General features: G+C 41.1%; 1 protein-coding gene across 6 annotated transcripts in view; it reads right to left on the bottom strand.

Moving 5' to 3' along the window:
- The window catches only part of SAMD13 (sterile alpha motif domain containing 13), a 52,441-nt gene that overhangs the window by 6,881 nt on the left and 23,442 nt on the right, over positions 1-22,118 (bottom strand). For all 6 annotated transcript variants that reach the window (XM_032870247.1, XM_032870249.1, XM_032870250.1 and 3 more), the window contains one exon: positions 11,461-11,572. In XM_032870247.1, the coding sequence (XP_032726138.1) occupies positions 11,461-11,572 (112 nt within the window). The remainder of the gene's footprint in view (positions 1-11,460; positions 11,573-22,118) is intronic.

The following is a 22,118-nucleotide window of genomic DNA, read 5'->3' as shown; positions in this document are numbered from 1 at the left end:
TGTACACATTTCTGATGAAGAAAAAGAATGAAACTCACTTCATCAAATGAGGAAACTGGGTTACAGAGATGTCTGCCTAGATTAAAAAAAAAAAAAAAAAAAAAAAACACCTACCAGAATAGACACGAGGAACAGAATTAGAAGTGAAGGCTTCCCATGTATGGTCAGATAAGGCTTTTTCACTTCAGCTATCTTTATAAAGTTAGCCTTTTTGAAACTTATCTCCGGACTTAAGAATAAAACTAAGTAGCAGCATCACAACAGCAGATGCTTTAAAAAATAACTTTGAGGCTCAAGTGTAGGAAGGGTGGCTGGTTGCTCTTTTTTCCAGGACACATAACTACACATCTCTCAGATTTCCTTGCAATTTGGTGTGGCCGTGTGACCATGTCCTGGCCAATGACATATGAAGAGATGATGTGTACCTCTTTCTGTGAACACCCAGCCCATAAAACTACTTACATGTACTTCTCTTTCCTCTTTATCTTTATGCCAACTGAATGTCAACGTCTGGATGACCTTGATCTGACTGCAGATGACAGAGCCTCCATCACCCTGGGTTCTTGAATTATAGAGAAGGAGAACACTCCCACAACCACCATGGACTATTTACATGAATAAGAAACAAACTTCTACTATAATTAAGCCATTATACATCTTTTCATCTACTTGTGACAACAGTTAGTCCACTCTAATATACCATGTCCACAACTTCACCTTCACTTCTAGAAACTTCAATAATGTCATCAACCAGCAAAGTCCTACCTCTGCAACATTTGAAATCCAAAATCCTATCCTATCTCTCACTCTTCACTCTCATTACACTGATTTTCACATTTCAATTCCACTTTCTCCAGGGTCATGAGTCTCCTTCAGACTCCTCATTTGTATCAAGTCTGTACCCCTTGGTTGGCCCTGTGAACTATTCTTTTTTTTTTTTTTTAAGATTTTATTTATTTATTTGACAGAGATAGACACAGTGAGAGAGGGACCACAAGGAAGGGGAGTGGGAGAGGGAGAAGCAGGTTTCCCACCGAACAGGAGCCTGATGTGGGGCTTGATCCCAGGACGCTGGGATCATGACCTGAGCCAAAGGCAGGCACTTAACCAACTGAGCCATCCAGGTGCCCCTGAACCATTCTTTTATATGCCCTCTCAAATTGCCCTCTTTGGCCATTAGTCAACCATGGTGCCCATGCCACAAACACCCCATCAAGGAGAAGAATAGCAATCCAACTTCTCGGACTCCTATGCCTGGTGCAGCTGGGGAAAATAAACAAGATTTGAAGATGAAATCCTACACAGAAGCCATGTGCCAGTCTTAGCTGGGTCAGGAAAATTACTGGGCAGTTCTTCTATGTATCCTTGGTCAGCTCCCTCTCCCATTCCCCTTGATGGCCACTCTTAAACTCACTGCTCTCCTCCAGTTCCTTATTAAACCTCTCCCCATCCTGTCCACTCCAAGCACAGGAGCTTGCTTCTTGTTTAGCAAAGGAAATAAGAGTCTGTTGGGAACTCCCTTAATGTCCCTGGGGACAAGGGCAATCTTAGGTAGATATGTACACATCCTCACCTATGCCCCCAGAGCACAGGAAGGATAGAGGAAAAACAGGAAGGATAGAGAAAGACATCCCTGTCTTGCTCAGAATTAATCCCTTCATTTTTTTTAAAACAAAAAAAATGAAAGCATTGAATATTTTATTGACCAAACTGAATGAACGGAATCATGTATATTATGGCCAACATTACATTTTATTATGGTAAAATATGTATAACGTGAAGCAGGCCATTTTGGTAGTTAACCTTTTTTTTAATTTAAGATTTTATTTATTTATTTCACAGGCAGAGATCACAAGCAGGCAGAGAGGAAGGGAAGCAGGCTCCCTGCTGAGCAGAGAGCCTGATGTGGGGCTCGATCCCAGGACCCTGGGATCATGACCTCAGCCGAAGGCAGAGGCTTTAACCCACTGAGGCGCCCTTAGTTAACCATTTTTAAGTGTATAAGTTAGTGGCATTAATTGTAGTCACAACATTGTGAAATCATTGTTACCATCTATTTTTTAAACTCTTTCATCACCCCAAACAGAAACTCTATTGAGCAATAATTCCCCTCTCCCCCAGCCCTTGGAAGTTCTAATATTTGTATCTCTATGAAGTTGCCTATTTTAGATATTTCATATAAATGGAATCATACAGTATTTAAGTGGTTTACTTCACTTAGTGTAGTGTTTTCAAGGTTTATCCACATAGCATGTGTCAGAACTTCACTCCTTTTTATGGCTGAGTAATATTCTTTTGTATGGATATGCCATATTTTGTTTATCCATTCACCTGTTCATAGACACTTGGGTTGTTTCCACCTTTTGGTAATTGTGAATAATGCTGCAATGAACATTTGTGTACTATTGTACACAAATTGTGTACTATTGTAGTATCTATTTGAGTCCCTCTTTTCAATTCTTTGTGGAGAATTGTTGAGCCATATGGTAATTCTATGCTTAACTTTTTGAAGACCCACGAAACTTTCCTACAGTGGCTGTACCATTTTATATTCCCAACCAGCAATGCACGAGGGTTCCAATTTCTCCATGTCCTTGCCCTTCCATACTCTTGGATTTCATCCTTTTCCTTATCCTAAGGGAGTTTGCTTTATTTAACTGTCCTCAATCTCATTCAATTTTAACCTAATTCTTTTGGCTACTTTCCTGCATATAAATAAGTATGAGTGTCTCCTCTCTTAGAAAAGAACCCTCATGCCAATTGTGTAAGACTGTTGAATCACAGACCTGCACCCCTGAAACAAATAACATATGTTAAAAAACAAAAAACAAATAAACAAACAAACCAAGAACCCTCATGCCTACATAACACTCCAGCTACTGGTTCTCCCTTCACTTGGCCTGCCTCCCACTCACTGCTCAAAGGAGGAAAGCATCCTCTACTTCCCAGTCACCCACCCTCCCCCTTCCCCAACTCCACTGAAACTCCACCATCATTCACAGACCCCACCAATGGGCTTCACCTTTTTGAGGTATCTGAACTTGTTGATCATTGCATTTTTCTGAAACTTACTCCTTCACTGATTTCTGTATAAGTTCTCATTACCGGTTCTTTCCCTACCTCCCTCACTGTTCTTTCTCAGTTGCTTTTGCTAGTTGCTTTTCTTCTCCAAACAATTAAAACTTGTTATTCCCCCAGGGTGCTGACATGGACCTTTTTCTCTTCCGCTTTTAAATGCCTCTCATTCTCATCTCTCCCATGACTACTAATGACCTCATATCTCTGCCTCTAGGTCTCACTCTTCCCCCAAACTGTCTGCTAGATACACACACCTGAATGTACCACAGGCCTTCAAATTTAATGTGCCCCAAACTGTGCTCATTATATCCCTTTTACAACTTATCTCCCACAAACATACTAGTTAATGGCACAACTTTACAACCACCCAACCTGGAAACTTGGCAGTCATCCAAGCCCCTCACTTTCCCACCTGTGGGTAGTGAACTCAGTCTTGGGTTATGGCAGAGAAGAGAAATGGGACAAATCTTCAACCTCCATTGCCAGTGACCCACTAAATTCTTCTGCCCATCTTCCCCAGATTTTCTAACCCATCTCTTCCTTTGCCCAGTAGAATTATTGCAGCAGCATTCCCACCTTCCATCTTCTTGACCTCCAATCCATTCTCCACATTGCCAATAGACTGATCTTTGATCTTTCAAAACCACAAATCTCATCTTGGCACTCACTTCCCACTTAATATCTTTCCATGGTTTCCCAGTACCTTTCAGGTGAAGTCTCTCTTCTGCCAGGCAAAGCAGACTATCTGTATTCTGGACCTCTGTTTATCTTTTAGTCTTATTCCTTGACATTCCCTGCTCCACACCTCTTAGTCTAAGGCACTTGGAATTCTCATGATAAATCATGTTTTTCTCATGTTCTCATGCCTTTGTATTTGATCTTCCCCTGCCAGGAATTCTGTGTTTCCTTCAAATGGCCCCCATACCTACAATGGTTTCAGGTGGTTTGTTAAAATAAAACAATACTCGCAGTAATGGATATTATTTACTTCAAGAGGTTTTTTTTTTTTTTAAGATTTTATTTATTTATTTGACAGATACATATCACAAGCAGGCAGAGAGGCAGGCAGAGAGAGAGGAGGAGGAGGCAGGTTCCCTGCTGAGCAGAGAGCCCGATGTGGGGCTCGAGCCCAGGACACTGGGACCATGACCTGAGCCAAAGGCAGAGGCTTTAACCCACTGAGCCACCCAGGCGCCCCTACTTCAAGAGTTTTATATTCATTTTAATAAGTGTTAGAAAAAGCTACAACAACTATTGGAACACTTGAATGAGTGAAAAAGCCAAAGAAGCACTACGCTTGTACCTGGTTAGGTGATAATGTCTTACAACTGGTCTCATTTCAAATAAATGACTTAAACAACCATTGGAGATTTTTGGTTAAGAGAAATCTACTCTATTTCAATAAAAAACTCAAAAGGTCCTTTCCTTATCAGTTTTGCTTTCAATACTCTTGGATGGTAATTTATTGTTAGCACCATCCGTTTGCTTTTTGAGTACTTCCTAAATATTTATAGACTGGAAGGACACATCAGCAGAGTTTGAGTTGCCACATCCCCTATTGATTATGTTATAAAATATTTTAAGCATTTCAGAACCTTCAACTGTTAAGAAATATCAGGTGTCAAGTCACCTTAAATATTTTCAGTAGTTGGTATTATAAAGTGCTGATAAAGTAATAACAATTACTTCCAATTTGTGAGGTTTTAACTGGTCTCACTCAGAGCTGGGTTTACCATGAAGCTAATGAAGCTTAACTTTTGCCTCAGTAATTTTGTATTCATATTTTCAAACTTCTTTCCCCCAGGAGGGCTCTTAAAATTGTAAAAGCTTTAGGCCTCCCAAAACTCAGATTTGTCCTGGGTCTAAGGAAAAATATCCACCACAGGGGCACCTGGGTTGGCTCAGTCGGTTAAGCGTCTGCCTTCGGCTCAGGTCATGATCTTGGGGTCCTGGGGCTAAAAGCCCCACATGGGGCTCCCTGCTCAGCAGGGAGTCTGCTTCTCCCTCTCCTGCTGCCCCTCTCCCAGCTCGTGTTCACTTTCTCTCTCTTGCTTCTTCTTTATTTATTTATAGGTAAATAAATAAAACCTTAAAAAAAAAAGAAATATCCAGAAAATCACTACAGTTGAAATCCATCTGGCCATTACTTAGGCTACTAGGCTCAGAGTTGCTCTGATTGGCCTCCCCACTTTCCTACTTCTTTTGGAAGTAGTGTTGTTTGGTAATTTGTAGCAGTGAGAATTTTTACTCACATTTGTTAAGTCAGTGGCTTCAGAAAGGTAGCAAATAGTCATCTGAAAAAAATGCCAATCTTTGCATTTCAAATGAATGGCTTAAACAACAGTTGGGCATTTCAGAGTAAAATACTGCTCTTATCCAAGTGGTTTGGGGAAAGTAAGGAGATAGTAGAGTAAAATTAATTTGTCACCATGAATTGCATACTATATTGTCATGATACTCTGAGAAAAAAATTATCAGTGATATATATTGTTCTAGAAACAGAATCACTGGGGCACCTGGGTGGCTCAGTGGGTTAAGCCTCTGCTTTCAGCTCAGGTCATGATCTCAGGGTCCTGGGATCGAGCCCGCATTGGGCTCTCTGCTCAGCAGGGAGCCTGCTTCCCTTCCTCTCTCTCTGCCTGCCTCTCTGCCTACTTGTGATCTCTCTCTCTCTCTCTGTCAAATAAATGAATAAAATCTTTTAAAAAAGAAAGAAAGAAAGAAAGAAAGGAAAGAAGGAAGAAAGAAAAAGAAAGAAAGAGAGAAAGAAAGAAATAGAATCACTGATGTTGCTCACTTGTAAGTTTGAGGGATCCAAACAATATGAATTATATGACACTGACTGAATGGCAGATCACTGTCTTCCATCTTCTTCATATATAATCTGAGTATGCGAGTCAGACAGATGAAGACATGGAAGTGAAGTGACTACATTATGAGGGGCAGAGTTGTCTGGGACCTGCATTACGGTCCAATTTGAGTGGTGATGGTGCTGTACGGAGCTGCCAGCATTCCTTAACTGGCAACTAACAACACTGTCAATGGAAATGGTTTTCCACCTGAGAATGGTGCTTGCTTAGCCTTCAGAGGCTGACACCATAAACCTTGTCTTAAATGTTCTGTGAGGAAGGTAGAGATGCTTTGTAAGGAAGTTAGTCAAAAGGTTCTCTAAAAAACTAATGCTCTTAGGAAAGCAAAATTCCTGAACTACCTTTGACTCTTGGAAACCAGGCAACCCATATCCATGGGCAAGTGCCAATTTTTTATCATCTAGTCACCAAAATCAAACTGTGTATATATAACATCTCAAGTAGTTTTGGGCTCTGTGCTGTGCATTGAAAGCATACTTCATGAAGGCCAGTCCTAAGCTAACACTTGGCTATTAATGCAGCAGCTTGACCAATATTCTGCCTACTTACATCAACGTTCATGTTATAGAAATCTGAGTCCCGAAAAGGGAAACTCTTCAGGATCCTCTAGTGACCAATGTCAATCAGGAGAAAAGAAACTAGGAGTCACCACAGCATGAGAGATCTGCCTGCCAGGGGACACTTGGGAAAACAGCCACCACCCCACGGTGTCTATGGGAAAGGGAGTACTGACAGAGTCGTCATTATTGCCTCCTCTAGGAAGGACTTCCACTGCCTCCTGCTCTTACTGGCCAGTGAACCCTCTGGAGCACTATGAGGTCAATGAGTGAAGGAAGAGGGATATCACTGGTCTTAAAGGGGACTGGCCAGAACAGTAAAACAACTTGAAATGCACATACTGCTGACATTGGGTCATGGTGGGGGTAAGCAGGGGCTTAGAACTTCCCTTTTGACAGTTCTTTTGGCTTATAGTTGTGGCTTGCACTGCAGGCTCAAAAGAGGTTTTCCGGAAGAAAACTTGATAGAGATCATTACACCAGAAGGAAACTTAATGGAAATCATTGTCATGTGGCAGTGTCCCTGCTCAAAGAAAGGAGGTCATGCAAAGATCACCAGCTTCACCAGATGTTTCATGCCATAGAAACATGGGGTGCCATTTTTACCCTTTGGATTAACCTCACTCAGTGGCCTGATATCTTCCAGGGAGGTATGCTACTAGAAAGCCACATATGTGTTTGGTTGCTACAGCAACAGAACATCCAGTATCATACTGTGAGACCACACCATAAAGTCAGATATTCTCCTGAAACTCAGCCCAGCCGAGAGTGGACATGTCCAGCATCAACATCACTATTTAAGTCAGCTCTAAGTTCTGATCACAGTTCTGGAGGCTGAAAGTCTAAGCTCACAGTGCTGGCATGGTCAGGTTCTTGGTGAGGCCCTCTTCCTGGCTGATGGGTGGCTATCCTCTTGCTGCATCCTCACATGGCAGGGAAAGACAGAGACAGCTCTCTGGTCTCTTCTCCTCAGGGAACTACTCCCATCATGAGGGCTCCGCACTCACGACCTTATCTAAATCTGACTATCTCCAAAAGCCCACCATATAATATCATCATGTTGGGAGTTAGGGTTTCTACAAACGAATTTGGGAAATTGGGGGAGGGGGCAAAAACATTCAGTGTACAACAGTCAGCCATGAAACTAAGCTCCCCATATCACTGGCAACTGTACTATATTTTCTGGACCTGCCCTTTTCCAAGGTGGTGTAAGGGTACTTTCCAGCCGGGTCCTGTTTCTGTCCAATGGCAGGGCAAAGTTTTTCTTGAGGAGATTTCAGCATGTGGTCCTTCTTATAGCTTCTCAGTTGTCATGACCTAGAAGATGTGCCTGGAAGGGTCATGTGTTTGGGCTGGGGGTGGTGGTCTTCCCATCTAGGGTGAGCTTGAGGTTCACTAACAGGAAGATCCTTGAAGGTGAAACATAAAGCTTTCTGAGGCATGATGACGGAAGAGGCAGGGTAACCTGGTAAAGGATCCTGATTCTCAGTCCTCATGGAAATCACAGCAGCTAATTGTCTTATCAGGCTGAGCCTGACTAGTGGTTCCCTCCTTGCCCTCCTTCTACCTCCTTTAAAGAGAAGAGGAAAAGAGGATGAGAATTACACTGCAGGAGGAAGATTGGATCACTTCCAGGGAATAATTCAAGGCAGACTCTTTCCTCTACCCAATTGCCCTTCCATGAGAATGAAGGAGCTTGAGCTTCTAGACCATGCTTGCAAAACTCCAGTGCCCTGGGAATTCATTTCTCAGGCTCCTGAGTTGGGCTCAGCACAGTAGCAAGATGATGCCCTTTCCCCACTTGAAAGACTTCTGAATGAAGACCTTTGGGAGAGTTTGTTCTCTTTTGCTTCCCAGTATTGCTGATGCCAGAATGATGTCATTCCTGGGAGAAAGGGTCCATTTCTGGGCCAAGCTCAGAGCTGGCCAGCTCCATTCTGAGGTCCTGCACAGAATCTGGAAGGCCCAAAGGACACCCCCCACCCAGTCTGGGACAACTGCCTCAGAGGAGTCTGAATAAAAGCCCAATCTTAAAAATGCTTTTGGACAGCTGGGAATTGGGCCAAGAGACCTTTTAGCGAAGTCCTTTTTTTTTTTTTTTTTTTTTTTTTTGTTAACCTTTTACAATATTATTTAAATTTAATTTCAGAAGAGAGCTATTCAACTATAATGACACAAATGGATATTACTCCACTAAAAACTACAATAAAATTTGTTCCAGCTGATAGGCCTTCACCTTTCAACCTGAGCTTCTTCCCCCCATGATTTAATTATAAAAATTTTCAGGGGCACCTGGGTGGCTCAGTGGGTTAAGCCTCTGCCTTCAGCTCGGGTCACGATCTCAGGGTCCTGGGATCGAGCCCCGCATCGGGCTCTCTGCTCAGCAGAGAGCATGCTTCCCCCTCCTTCTCTGCCTGCCTCTCTGCCTACCTGTGATCTCGGTCTCTCTCTGTTAAGTGAATAAATAAAATATTATTAAAAACAATTTCAAACATGAAGTTGTAAGAACATACAGTGAACACCCGTATGACCACCACCTAGACTCTACAGTTAACATTTTCTATACTTGCTTTATCATATGTTAATCCCTCTACTCATTCTTCTATCCAACTGTCAACCCATATTTTGATGCATTTCAAAGTAAGTTGTATAAATCAGTGTATTCCCCTAAACACTTTAGTTTGCCTACAACTAATTGCTTCATGATTTTTATAGTTCCTTTTCTTTTGAGGTAAAATGTAAAGGCTATGTAGCCCATAGATCTGTAACATCTGTACATGTCTGCGCATCTGCAGTGCTCTACTGAAGCAGATGCCTGTAGCCCAGACCCTCACTGGGACCCAGAATGTTCCTTCATGCCGCTTTCCAGCCATTCTCCACTCCCACCTTTCCAGAGGCAACCACTGTTTAATTCTTGCTACCAATGACGTGCTTTCCTGTTCTCAACTTTCATCTAGATAAAATTGCTATGGTCTGAATGTTTATGTCTCCCCAAAATTCATATGTTGAAATGTAATCTCCAGGGAGTATTAGAGATAATTGATTATGGTGTTAGAAGGTAGGAGCCTTGGGAGGTGATTATACGGATTAGTGCCCTTCCAAAAGGAGCCCCAGAGAGCTCACTCGTCCCTTCCTCCATGTGAGGACACAGCAAAAAGACAGCTGTCTAGGATGCAGGCCCTCACCAGACACCCAGTCTACAGTTTCTTTAGTCTTGGAATCCCCAGCCTCTGGAACTGTAAGAAATAAATGTTTATTGCTTATAAGCCACCCAGTTTATAGTATTTTCATTATAGCAGCCCAAATGGGCTAAGATAGGAAGGAACCGTTCAATGTGAACTCCTCTGTTAGGGTTCTCTTACTCAGTATGATACTTTGAGACTCATCCAAACTGCTTTACATATTACTAGTTTGTTCCTTTGGATTACGAGTGGTATTCCATTGTGTGACTCTACCACATTCTCCCAGTGATGAACACTTAGGCTTCCAGTTTTGGACTATTATGAATAAAGCCACTAAGAATAATTTTGGATAAATCTTCTGTGGACATATGTTTTCATTTCCCTTGGGTAAATACTCAGGATTTAAACTGCTGGATCATGGGGTAGATGTATGAGTATTTTACATCCCACCAACAATAAAGGAAAATGTGTTTGTTCTACCTCCTCTTGAAAGTTTAAATTTATAAATCTTTCTAATTTTAGCTATTCTTGTGAGTGTGAAATGATTTAAGCTGCTATTTCAGCAAATTTTCCAAATTACCAATAGCAACAACTATATATGTGTGTGTGTGTGTGTGTATATATATATAGAGAGAGAGAGAATGAGAGAGAGAGATCAGGTTTGAAGAAAATATTGAAGGAGATTTAGAGATTGAGATATATATATATATATATATATATATATATATATATATATATATTATATATAAAGTTTCACTAGCCAAACCCAGCTTAAGAGAATAAGAGAGCTAAATGGATATGGAAGAAGCAGCCAGACACATTCTTCAATTTATAATTCTATCGATTATATTACAAAACTGGAGAAGTAAACGTAATGCTTAGAAAACTACAGCCTTCACTGATAGGGAGATAGGATCTCTGTTTCCCTACAGAGCTGGTCTGGTGTGGACCACAACATGTCCCCTCAATTTGCTTCCTCATGGTCAAAGCCCCTTTGGGCACTATGTTTAGAGAGCTGGCCCAGCCTAAAAAATGGGAGTCAGGAAACACCCAGATAATGGAGAGGGACCCCCTACTCCCTCCTTCCAATATGAACCCTGGATCCGAGGGAAGGGAACTAGCACTTTGGGGACATCAACACTGTACCAGGACCTACCCTAGGCACTGTGTGGACAAGGTCCCTTAATCCTCACACTACCACCTATCAAGTTGGGCATTGATGTGAAGCAAGACTCAGAGAGAGATAGGAACTCGCCCAGGGTCACACAGAGTTAGAAGAAACAGGATTTGACTCTAAATCTGTACTCTTTCCACTCTACCTTGTTAAGTACCTGGAACACAAATTGGAGGGGGTTTCCTAGCTCGGTTGGTGCTGGGACCAGTAACGGACAGTGCTGTATGTCTCTAGTCAGATCTGCTCCTCATTTCCCTTTCCTCTCACTTTCTGCTTTCCAGTGTGTCTGTGGTGAAGGTAGAGCCATCCCATCTTTCAGCAGATGCAGATGTAAATGAGTGTTAGCCCTCCTTCCTGCAGCTGAGACTGTGTCCCAGGGATTGGGTTCCCCTCTCTCAGGAAGGAATCATTTGCTTGTCACTTTCCTTCTCCCCTTTCCCACCCTCCTCAGCGGTCCAGCATGATGGGTGTTTATGCAGAGGACATGCAGAACCTCATAGATCCCTCACTGCTCTCTGGTCCTCTTCCTCCTTGCTCCCTCTGTCTGCCAGGAGGAAGGGGTAACTGTGTTCATTGTGGGTTTCTCTGGACCGACTTACCTGCTCCTGAAAAGCACTAGCTTGCTCCTCAAATCCTGCTGTTCGGAAATAGTTGACGACATCCATCACGGCCCAGTCTGCAGGATCTGGCGGCCTCCCATTCTCCATGGAACTGCAAAACACAAACCCAGAATCTTGGAGCAGTGGAGCATGCAAGAGTGTGTGGCCCGGCTTACTACTCAGTCTCCTAGGGGCAGGCCCTGGCCAGCTTGCTAGATCCGTGGCCCTCTCTTCCCTCAGAGGCCCAGATTCCACTTTTCCTCTCAGGACCATAATCATTCTTGTGTTTCTTGGGCTCAGGACATTGTCGCTCTTATTGGCTCAGTCATTGTTTTCCTCATAAACCATTAGGCCCTTCATATGAAGTGCTTCCTCCTGAATTGGTTTTTAATCCAGAGATATTAGGAGTGGTTCCATGATTTCTGGCAACTCACAGGATGATACTCATACTCCTGAATTAAGAACACCAGGCCCTGTACAATACGGCCCCCATGCACCTGTCTTTTCCCTTCTCCTACCACCTTCCCCATCCCCATCCCCACATATCCTCTCTGCAGCTGTGAAATCACAGAGCTAAAGCCATTCTCCAGTATGCTGTGCCCTTTCATAGTTCTGGGCCTTTGCATGTGCTATTCCAGACACTTACAATGCTCCCTCATTTGTGTCTACTTGATACAATCCACCATTCCTATCTAGTTCATCCTAGTTCCCATGCCACCTCCTCTGTGAGGCATTTTCTGGCCCCACCAGGGAACTGTTTTAGTTATAACCTTCTCTGCATTCGAGAACTCCATTCAAACTCCCATTGCAACACTTTCCACGCTGGATCATACTCTCTTCTTATTGAGCAGTCTCTTCCATCAGAGTGGGAGATGTGGGCTGGGAATACACAACTGGGCCTGAATCATCTTATTATTCCTAGTGTCAAGCATATACTTCGGAACTCAACCAGCAGTCACATGACTTTATGATGACCAAGCATCTGAGAGGTTCTATGGGTAATTTTTCTCACTGGATTTAGAAAGGAGGGATAGGAAAAGTAGAATAGAGAAAGAATGGCAAGGATCCACCATTACTGTGACTTTGCCTCACTTCTCTTTCAGGAGTATTTGTCTGGATTTACTATACCTCATCCAAAGTGATTCTTCCACAGTGTACATCTAATCACATTGCTCCCCTGCTTAAAATCCACCAAACCTTCTATTGCCTTAAAGATGAATTCCAAATAGCTTAACTTGGCTTGGGAAATCCTTCAGAACAAAGCTCCTGCCAGCTCTCCTGTTAGGAATACACTAAAGAGTGAACAGACATGGTCTGCTCTCTTGTAGACCTACAGTCCTGTGGGGAGAGATGATAATCAGTAATCATACAACTAAATGCACAGCTGCACATTGTGGTAAGTGCTATAAAGGACAGGTATACCGTACTATGGCAGTTCAAGGAGCCAGCAGATGCATTCCCATGCAAGTTTCACTTGGGGTAAGGTCTAGAAAGAAGGCAGAAGTTAACAGAATGAAATCAGGTGAAGATTATTCCAGAATCTTCGGCAGGAATATATACATACAGTCAAGGGAGCCATGCAGGTGTTGGAGGCCACATTGAGGATTCTGGATTTTTGTCTATGAGCAATAAAACTTGCTAAATGGCCTTATGTAAAGGGGGTGACCTGATCAGATTTGCATTTTGAAAAAGAGAATTAGAGATGAGCCAAAGGGGAAGGAGGGGCGCCAGTGAGAGGTGGTCTGCTGCAGTCATCCACGCAAGAGATCATGGTGATCCAGACTAGAGTGGTGGCTATGGACAAGGAGAGGAAGTGCGTGGATTTAAAAGATTTTTATCCAAGAAAATCAGCATGACTTAGTGGTGGACTAGATATAGAGAATGAAGGAGATGGAAGTGTCATGGAACTGGATGGATGGTGGTAACTTCACTTAGATGGCACTTCCAGGTTTAGTTGAACACACTGAATTTTGGGTACCATCTACATCCAAGCAGAGATTTAATGTGGGACTGAGTCTGGTGCTCAAAACAGATGAGTGGGCTGGAGGTACACATTTAGGAGATAGAATTTTTAGATAGCAACTGAAGTCTTGGGAGAGGGTGAGAAGAAAATTGGGCCTAGAACTAAGCATAGGTAGGAGGTTCAACATGCTAGTGAAAGTGGAAAGGATTCATGTTACTTTTTTTTTTTTTAAGATTTTATTTATTTATTTGACAGACAGAGATCACAAAGTAGGCAGAGAGGCAGGCAGAGAGAGAGGAGGAAGCAGTCTCCCCGCTGAGCAGAGAGCCCGATGCGGGGCTCGATCCCAGAACCCTGGGATCATGACCTGAGCCGAAGGCAGAGGCTTAACCCACTGAGCCACCCAGGCGCCCCGGATTCATGTTACTTTTGAAGGAAATGAAATTGCCCAGACTTTGAGGATTCCTGAAAACCTTCAAACACCTAAAAGTCAAGGGACAAGCTGTGCCTCTGCCTCATCCCCAGCATAATGTTTTGCTCATAGTAGGAACTTAAATTATTTGATTAAAAAACCAAACCTCTGTCTTCAAGAGAGCCTTCAATCAATGGCACACTTCAACAATGACTTATCAACACAATGTTTTAATTGAAAAGCAAAGCTTACTAGTTACTAGTGTTTTCCCTTTTGAGCTTAGAGAATGTCAATCTGTAAACACGCATGTCCACATGTACATATGCATTCATATATATGTGTGCTTACTACACACACACACACACCCCTACCTAACATTTAACAGGTAATATACATGGGGAAAAACTACTTTCACCCTAATATTGCAACACATTACCTATGTACTTTAAAGTCAAAGCTAATTTTTTTTTTTTAAGCTAAATGGATTTTTGAAAAATTACCCACATGCTGGGACTTTTCCATCATCCTATTAACACAGGCCATCAACAGCTGACACTGGGCAGTTCTTTTAAGGCACCATTTTCTTTTCCTCTCTTGCTTAAGGTAGGTTTGAAGAATGTTTAGAAAGGAGTTCATTGTTCTAACAAATCTTTTAAGTTTCCTAATCAGCTCACTTCTGGCAGTGAGCAGAGTCCCATCAGATATACTTTTAAGTGCCCCAGAAAACATCTGAATCCACTCTCCCTGTGGCTGACTCCAATTAACTGCTTTTTCTCATAAAGAATAGTTATCTAATTGTAATAACAAAGCATGCTACGTTGTACTTTTAGGATGAGAGGCTTTCCTGATTCTTATTCCACTGGGATATGACATCATCACTTCCATAATTGTGAAATATTCTTGAGTATTAGCAATGCGGTAGAGAACAAAGACTACGGTCCTGCTGATAGTACGGCATGAAGAAGAGGAGCGATGGAAAACTAGGCACTTTCTTATATTTAGGGTAAGGAGACCCATGCAGAAGAAATGAGGGGCATGAAACCATTTAGTGACTGATCCACCCTAAGTTTAGGCCTGACAGCCTTCCTCTTTTCAGCTCTTCTGCACCTAGCTCAGGTCTCAGGTGCATTGCTGACGCACAGCGAAGCTCCGTTACACCTGTGGAGTAAGAACCAGAGTACACAGAATCTACAATATGCTCTTCCTACATTTCCCATGATCAACCTCCTAACTCCTTGTCAATTGGCTACTGTAACCTGTTTTTAGGAAACCAGGGCTCAGAAAGGTTAAGAAACTCACCCCAAACCACATAGTAGATAAAGCCAGGACTGGATTTCATACATGCTTGCTTCCAAATCTATGCTTTTCCAATCAACTCCTCATACAACAAATATTTAAGCCTACTGACTTCTCAGTCCAGGGCTGGATGCCGGGTTACAAGGATAGGAATGCATAGTCCCTGCCCTCAGAGAGCTAGCGATCTGGGGAGGGAAGCAGACATGTCAACAGCTAACTCTAAGTGATACTAGAGCTGAGGGCTGAACAAGTGCTACTGAGGACGCACCTGCTGGAGGGCCCAAAAGGTTTTGCCTAATTAGGACACCTTAGGATCTTCAAGGGCAATTCTGGAAGGCATCTATTGCTCCACACACATCCTAAGTTAGGCCTTAGAGGGGATGGCTTGCAGAGGTAGGTACATGTGGGCACATGTTGTCACTTCAAGGTTGTTTATTTTAAAGTATGATGAATAATTTCCTTGGGCATCTAGTGGTTTTGGTGAACAGTTTTAAGGAGAAAACTGGCGATGATCAAGGGCAACCTGAAAGTGGGAGTTGGGGGGGTGGCGCATGGAGTGCTGAGGTTACATGAAATTATGAGTGCATTTCGCAGGATGGATTTAAGTGTCACCCTCCCCCACTGAGAAAGCCATACGTCTCCTAAAGGACTGCTATTTCTGAGCAAACCGAGATGCTCTGTTTCCTTTTAAATGGAGTGTTCTCTCCAGATCTTTTCTTATAACTTGTGCACGTCAAATTCCAGAAGGAATTTAAATGGTGCTGTCTAAAACACCTCCCAGATGGTGGTTCCCATTGCGGCTCTTAATTTTGCACTGATGAAATGAGATGGCAAATATAAAAGTTCCATTATTGTTTGATATTTATTATTTCACTATCATCATAGCAAAAAAAAAATGTTTCTTAAAATATAATGTATAAAGATGATAAATCCATGAATATTTTTTCCAGGCATGAGATCTTTAAGAACTATGTATGTATTTTAACTTATTACAGAAAATTAGCAAGAAACGTAGGGCAGAATTTATCTATGATCCCATCACCTAATCAAACCAATGTTTCCATTTAACCCAATCACCATTTAGTCGCTGTGCATATGGGTTAAGTACATCATAATTGGTAAAAATTATATCATGCATGGATAATTCACACTGGGAAACAATTATCCCTTAATTAAACAATCACCTCACTTTTAAAGGGAGCTAGAGACACAATTATTGGGACAGAAATGCGGTAAATAACAAATTTGGCAGGTACATGCAGATGGAGACCTTACTGTGAGTGTTTTTCATGTTGACATATTATAATTTTAAGCGCTGGCAGCTGAGGTCTCCATTTCCCCTTTACACATTAGTGAAGGCAGGTGGAACATAGTTGAAACCCTTTCTTAGAATCTAGCATGTGTATAGTTTTTAGTACTTGCAATATTCTAGATTCTGAAGGTTGATGAGACCAAAAGGAAACTGTAGATAAATACAATTCCTATGAGACTTCAAAACTCCATTATACTCATTAATCGCATTTCTGCTTTAAAGTTCAGAGCAAAAGTTATTTTAGGCATTAGTTAATATATTACAGTGATATATTTATCACGTTACTCCTTTTATAAAGGTAACTCTCAATGTTACCACTCAGAAATGAATTCTAATTCTGTACTGCCTTGATCTTTAAAACTTTTTTTCAAAATTAAATTAAACTACTCTTTGTCCATATCTTAGAACAGCCTATGGCTAAAAGCAATATAATTCTGACTGTAATAAATTAATATTGTTTTGTTTTTGTTTTTGTTTGGCCTGTGACATATCTAACAATGAAGCCACTAAATAGGCTTTAGTTTTATCTCTACTTCTTTCTTCCTCTCCCTTCAACCAAATTAGCAGGGATCTGGCTAAAAGGCAGGACTAAAAAGAGAAAGGATGATTCAAAGGTTCTTGACAGGACATTTTTCATTTTTTAATACTCTGATAAATAAAAGTTGTCTGCATTTAGCTGCAGCATACTCAAGCAATGGAAACACTGAAAAAGCAAATAATTCTTCAAGCCTTCTGTATATTTCAAATTCTTTAGCTTGGCATTCAGAAATTTGATTCAAACATAACTTCCCAGGCTTATTTCCCATTCTAAGTTTGCACTGAAATTCAACTGGGCAACATCCTGGATTTTCCCATATCCACAGCTTGGTTACGCTTCAAAGCTCTGTGGTTCAGCTTCCAAAGATTAGAACCTTAGTCATTTTAAAAGGTACTGGTTAAAAATCCTGTTCCTAATATGCCCAATCTTTTATTCCAATCATTAATTAATTTGAAGCTGCCAGGCACTTGATGAGCCTTGGGAACCCATTGTCTCGCGAAGGGGAAAATCTCGAGTCAGCTAAATGATGAAAAAGGTTATGGTTATGTGTGTCACCTGCCTTATTCCAGAGGGTGGTTAAGGAGCAGGAGGAATTGAGAAATAGAGGAAGGAAGAGAAGTAAGAGTCACCATGGCAAGGGGAGTCAGGCTGTGTTAGGTATGTAAAGACCTTGGAGCCCTGAATCCGAAGAAACAGCAGCAGCAGTCCCAGGGACAGACAGGACATCTTCATGCACTTCTTTCCTCTGTAACAGAAATTACTTCAGGCTGATGGCTCCCTTCTGGAAGCACATGGCACTCTGTCTTTGACATATCTCTGCTGGGAACGCCTCCCCAGCACTCCACCCCATCTTTCTGAAAACAAGGGATTTCTATAACTGCCCCCCTTCCTTACCTGTTCTGAACTTTGTAGGACAAAAAAAGACCTCTGAACAAGTGTAAATAAGGACACCCCTCTCAGGAGCATGCAATGAATTAATTTTTTATTCATCATCAGATATAAGTCACACCAAAATTCAGGCTAAGCACAGATATGCATGTGTTTCATACCCCAGTCAGTACCAAAGACAACTGTGCAAGGACCACCTGAAGAGCTTTCCCTCCCTGTTCTGAGCCACAAAACAGAGCTCACTCTGCCAAAGGACTTAGGTATGGCTTTATTGTTTAGACAAACTCGGTTTTCCTTCTGTAGGGATGACTGTAGCATACCAGACACTATGTAGAAAACAGCAACTCCTCAGGGCTGATCATGTATAAAACATACATAATGCACGTTTGTGAATTTTGCTGGATTTGATGAAACTCCTGTTGTTTTCATGCTTTAAATGATACGCCTGGCTGACTCTATGGTTTTATGCATTTTACTCTTTCGAAATGTACACTTCTTAAGGTAGTCATTTGCAATGGACATAACGGTACAAATCAAAACAATAAAAAGACTCAATTCTTAACTCAAGTTATCATTTAAGGGAATAATGAAATATTTATCATAAGGCCATATGGCAAAAGTGAATTATGCCCTCCTCCCCATCAATTCGTATGGTGAAGCCCTACCCCTTGATGTGATAGCATTTAGACTTAGGGCTTTTAGGAGCTAGGACAATTAAGGTTAAATGAGGTCTTAAGTGTGGGATCCTAATCCAATAGGATTGGTGGCCTTGTAAGAGCCAGCATACACACACCCCAGGAAGTCCACATAAAGATCTAAGGAGAATGTGACCATCTATAAGCTAGAAAGACAGCTCTTATCAGGAGCTGAATCTGCTGGTACCTTGATCTTGGACTTCCCCATTTCCAAAAGTGTGAGTAATAAATTTCTGTTCTTTAAACTACTCAATCTATGGTATTTTGTTATTGCTGCCTGAGCCATACAGTATATATCAGAGTGAACAGATCACTATATAATATTAAGGAATGAATTCTAGCCTCACTAAGAAAAATAAAACTGTACCAGTTACAAGAATCACCATTAACTCCTATATAACATCTGTATTCAAGAAACCGTATAGCACCCTGACTTATCCCACCAAACATATCTGCAGAAGAGTTATAACATTGGATCCTGGTAAGAAAGGTTATTTTTCAAGTTTGAATTATGGGCTCAGGACTCAGGCTACCTCCCCTCTCCTGCTATTCTTTTCTTCTTCCCTCCCTCACTCCCTCCTGCCTTCCTTCCTTCCTTTCTTCCTTCCCTAACAAACCATTAAGAGGCATTTGGTATTTAGCCCCTTAAAATGTTTCAGGAGCTCTATTTCCCTTGCATTTAGTATAGAGGTATCTCACCATCGTGATCACCTCCCTGTTCCAGACTGCTGTTCCCTGGAAAGAACAGCATGGTGGGAACCATCATTCACTGCATTCAGGTAGAGAGTCAAGCAGTGTGGTTGTGGGTCTGGGAAAGGTGGACAGAACAGATGAGAGGGGCTTGATGGGGAGAGAGTACCCAGGAACTACCTAGCAGCTGGATACAACTCCTCATTGCTTTCAAAGAACATATATCTAAGGACCGCTAGTTATTTATGCAGCACCACAGAAGGACAGGATTAGGAGTAAATGAGCAAAAGCTGAAACCCAATGATCAGACACATAATTATTTCTACAAGTTTCCTCTTTTTCCTTTGCTGTGTAGCCAGGCAAGTGTTCCAGGCAAATAACCAAGTATCCTATATCCCATGAAGTTCTTTATTTAACCATAGATGTGACTGCTTCCCTTAGAGATGGAGACCTGACTGGTGGATTGTTGTACCCATATGCATTGTTAGATTTTTTTTAATGAGGTAAAGTAAGAATAGCCATTGTTATTACTGTTATATGAAAAGTCTCTTTGATAATTCTACAATAAGTTCAGAGTTTTCAAATTCTAGCAATGCTAATAATAATTTCTAACTCTACCCTAATATTTTACATCTACCATTCACCTGCTAACCCTCTAATTCACATGGGCAAAAAATTAATGCTTAATAGTTACTACAGGTAACAGACTCTCAAAAGTTAGTATTATACTATTAAATCAAGTTAAAACTTTATAGTACCCATTAAGAAGAAAAGTATCATATTCCTAATTATAAAAGGAATTTTAGTTCCAAAATTAAAAAAAAAAAAAGCCCTTCTTCAAAATTAAACCATACACTGACTGCAAAGGCAGAGGATATGGTGAGATACAGATGCAAGAAAAGACATGACATTAATAAGAAGTAGCTTCTTTTGAAAGTCCTTGGGTGCCTGGATGGCTCAGTGGGTTAAGCCTCTGCCTTTGGCTCAGGTCATGATCCCAGGGTCCTGGGATGGAGCCCCACACCAGGCTCCCCACTGAGTGGGGAGTCTGGTTCTCCTTCTCTCTCTTCCCCTCCCCTCACTAGGACCCTCCTTCTCTCTGTGTGTCAAATAAATAAATAAAATCTTAAAAGAAAGCCTTCCTAAACCTTGCTACTGTGAATTTTCTATTGCAGTAGAGCTTCCCCACTGAGGGGTGAGGGGCATGGTGGTGAAAGAGAAATAAACTGCTTCCTGTTGAAAAGCTGCTAACTTATTATAAGCATCTATTGTGTGGGAGCATTGCTTCCTCCTCTATCCTAGAAGACAATTAAAGAAGGGAAAAAAAGGCCCACTGTTGAAAAAGGGAGCAAGACTAAGTGAATGGCAAATATATATATATATATATATATATATATATATATATATATATGTATATACACACACACACACACACATATATATATAAGTATTAAATTAAATTATATATTAAATATATATTTGACATTGAATATTTATGATTTGTACAGATAGGCACATACCTGCAAAATACCTATAATTTTTTTTTAGAATTTAGTAAAAATTCTAACATTGATCTAACATGTCCAAATGTAGAACAATGATAAGAGTGTCATGTACCAAGGTCTATGATTAATCCAAAATCTGTGCATCTACAATCCACAAAAAGAGAATACTATAATCCCATTTGTTCAATAACAGCTTATTTTATGTGTCCTTTGAATATATGTGTGTCTGTTTGTGTACATTCTTGCATTGCATGACTATGTGTACATATATGGATACAGAAAGTACTTGTATACAAACTGTAGAAGGATATAGTTCAGACTATTAAAATGGCTCCCTCTTAGTTATTTAGTTAGTTATTTCAAGACTTAATAAACACCCATGAACCCACCAGGCAAAATAAAAGTTAGGATCTGGACAATAACTACATCCATTTCCCCTCACTCCCCTGACCTGAGGTAATCATCATCCTCAGTTTCATATTCATGTAATCTTTCTCCTGGTGCAGGTGTGCAAGAGCTTCACTTGGCAATAACCTACGCAATATGGTAGCCATTAGTCCCATGTAGCTATTGGGCATTTACTATTTGACTGAGGAACTGAATTATTAATTGTATTTACTTTTTATTAGTTTAAATTTATTTTTTTTTTAAGATTTTATTTATTTATTTATTTGTCAGAGAGACAGAGAGAGAGAGAGGGAGAACACAAGCAGGCAGAGCAGCAGGCAGAGGCAGAGAGAGAAGCAGGCTCCCCACTGAGCAAGGAGCCCGATGTGGGACTCGATCCCAGGACCCTGGGATCATGACCTGAGCCGAAGGCAGCGGCTTAACCAACTGAGCCACTCAGGCATCCCTATTAGTTTAAATTTAAATGTAAAAACTTTAACAGATATAAAATACATTTCTGTTAAACACAGCTCCATTGTTTTGGTGTGACAGCATTTCACTTTAACTGCTGCATCACCTAGCTAATTTGTTGAAAGTTCTCCCATCAGATGCATGTGTCCTCTCCAGTATTATACATAAACATATAGCCAGTCTAGTTGGTATCAATTGATTCAGTTCAAATGATGTTTTCTTACATACTCATGTAACACTGTAACGTGTCTGATGCAGACAGCTCAAGTTATGAGAATCTCTTTGTATGTCACAAGTGGTAATTAAGTTGACATTCTTAACTATTTTAATTTTAATAAATTTTAGTTGAAATAAGTATGGATAAATTTTTAAAGTTTAAAAAGGTAGCATACTACTGATGAAGAATTGAGAGGAGATGCAGAAACTAGCTCTAGAACCAGAACAATAAAGAAAAAGGGAGGTTGGAGAAAAAAAAAGAAAAAAGGAGGCTGGCTGAAAGTA

This window comes from Lontra canadensis, unplaced genomic scaffold (genome assembly GCF_010015895.1).
Source record: "Lontra canadensis isolate GAN:19392208 unplaced genomic scaffold, GSC_riverotter_1.0 scaffold40, whole genome shotgun sequence".
In the NCBI taxonomy this organism is placed as follows: domain Eukaryota; kingdom Metazoa; phylum Chordata; class Mammalia; order Carnivora; family Mustelidae; genus Lontra; species Lontra canadensis.
The sequence above is the reverse complement of the archived record's forward strand: the minus strand, read 5'-3'. Positions and strand labels throughout refer to the sequence as shown.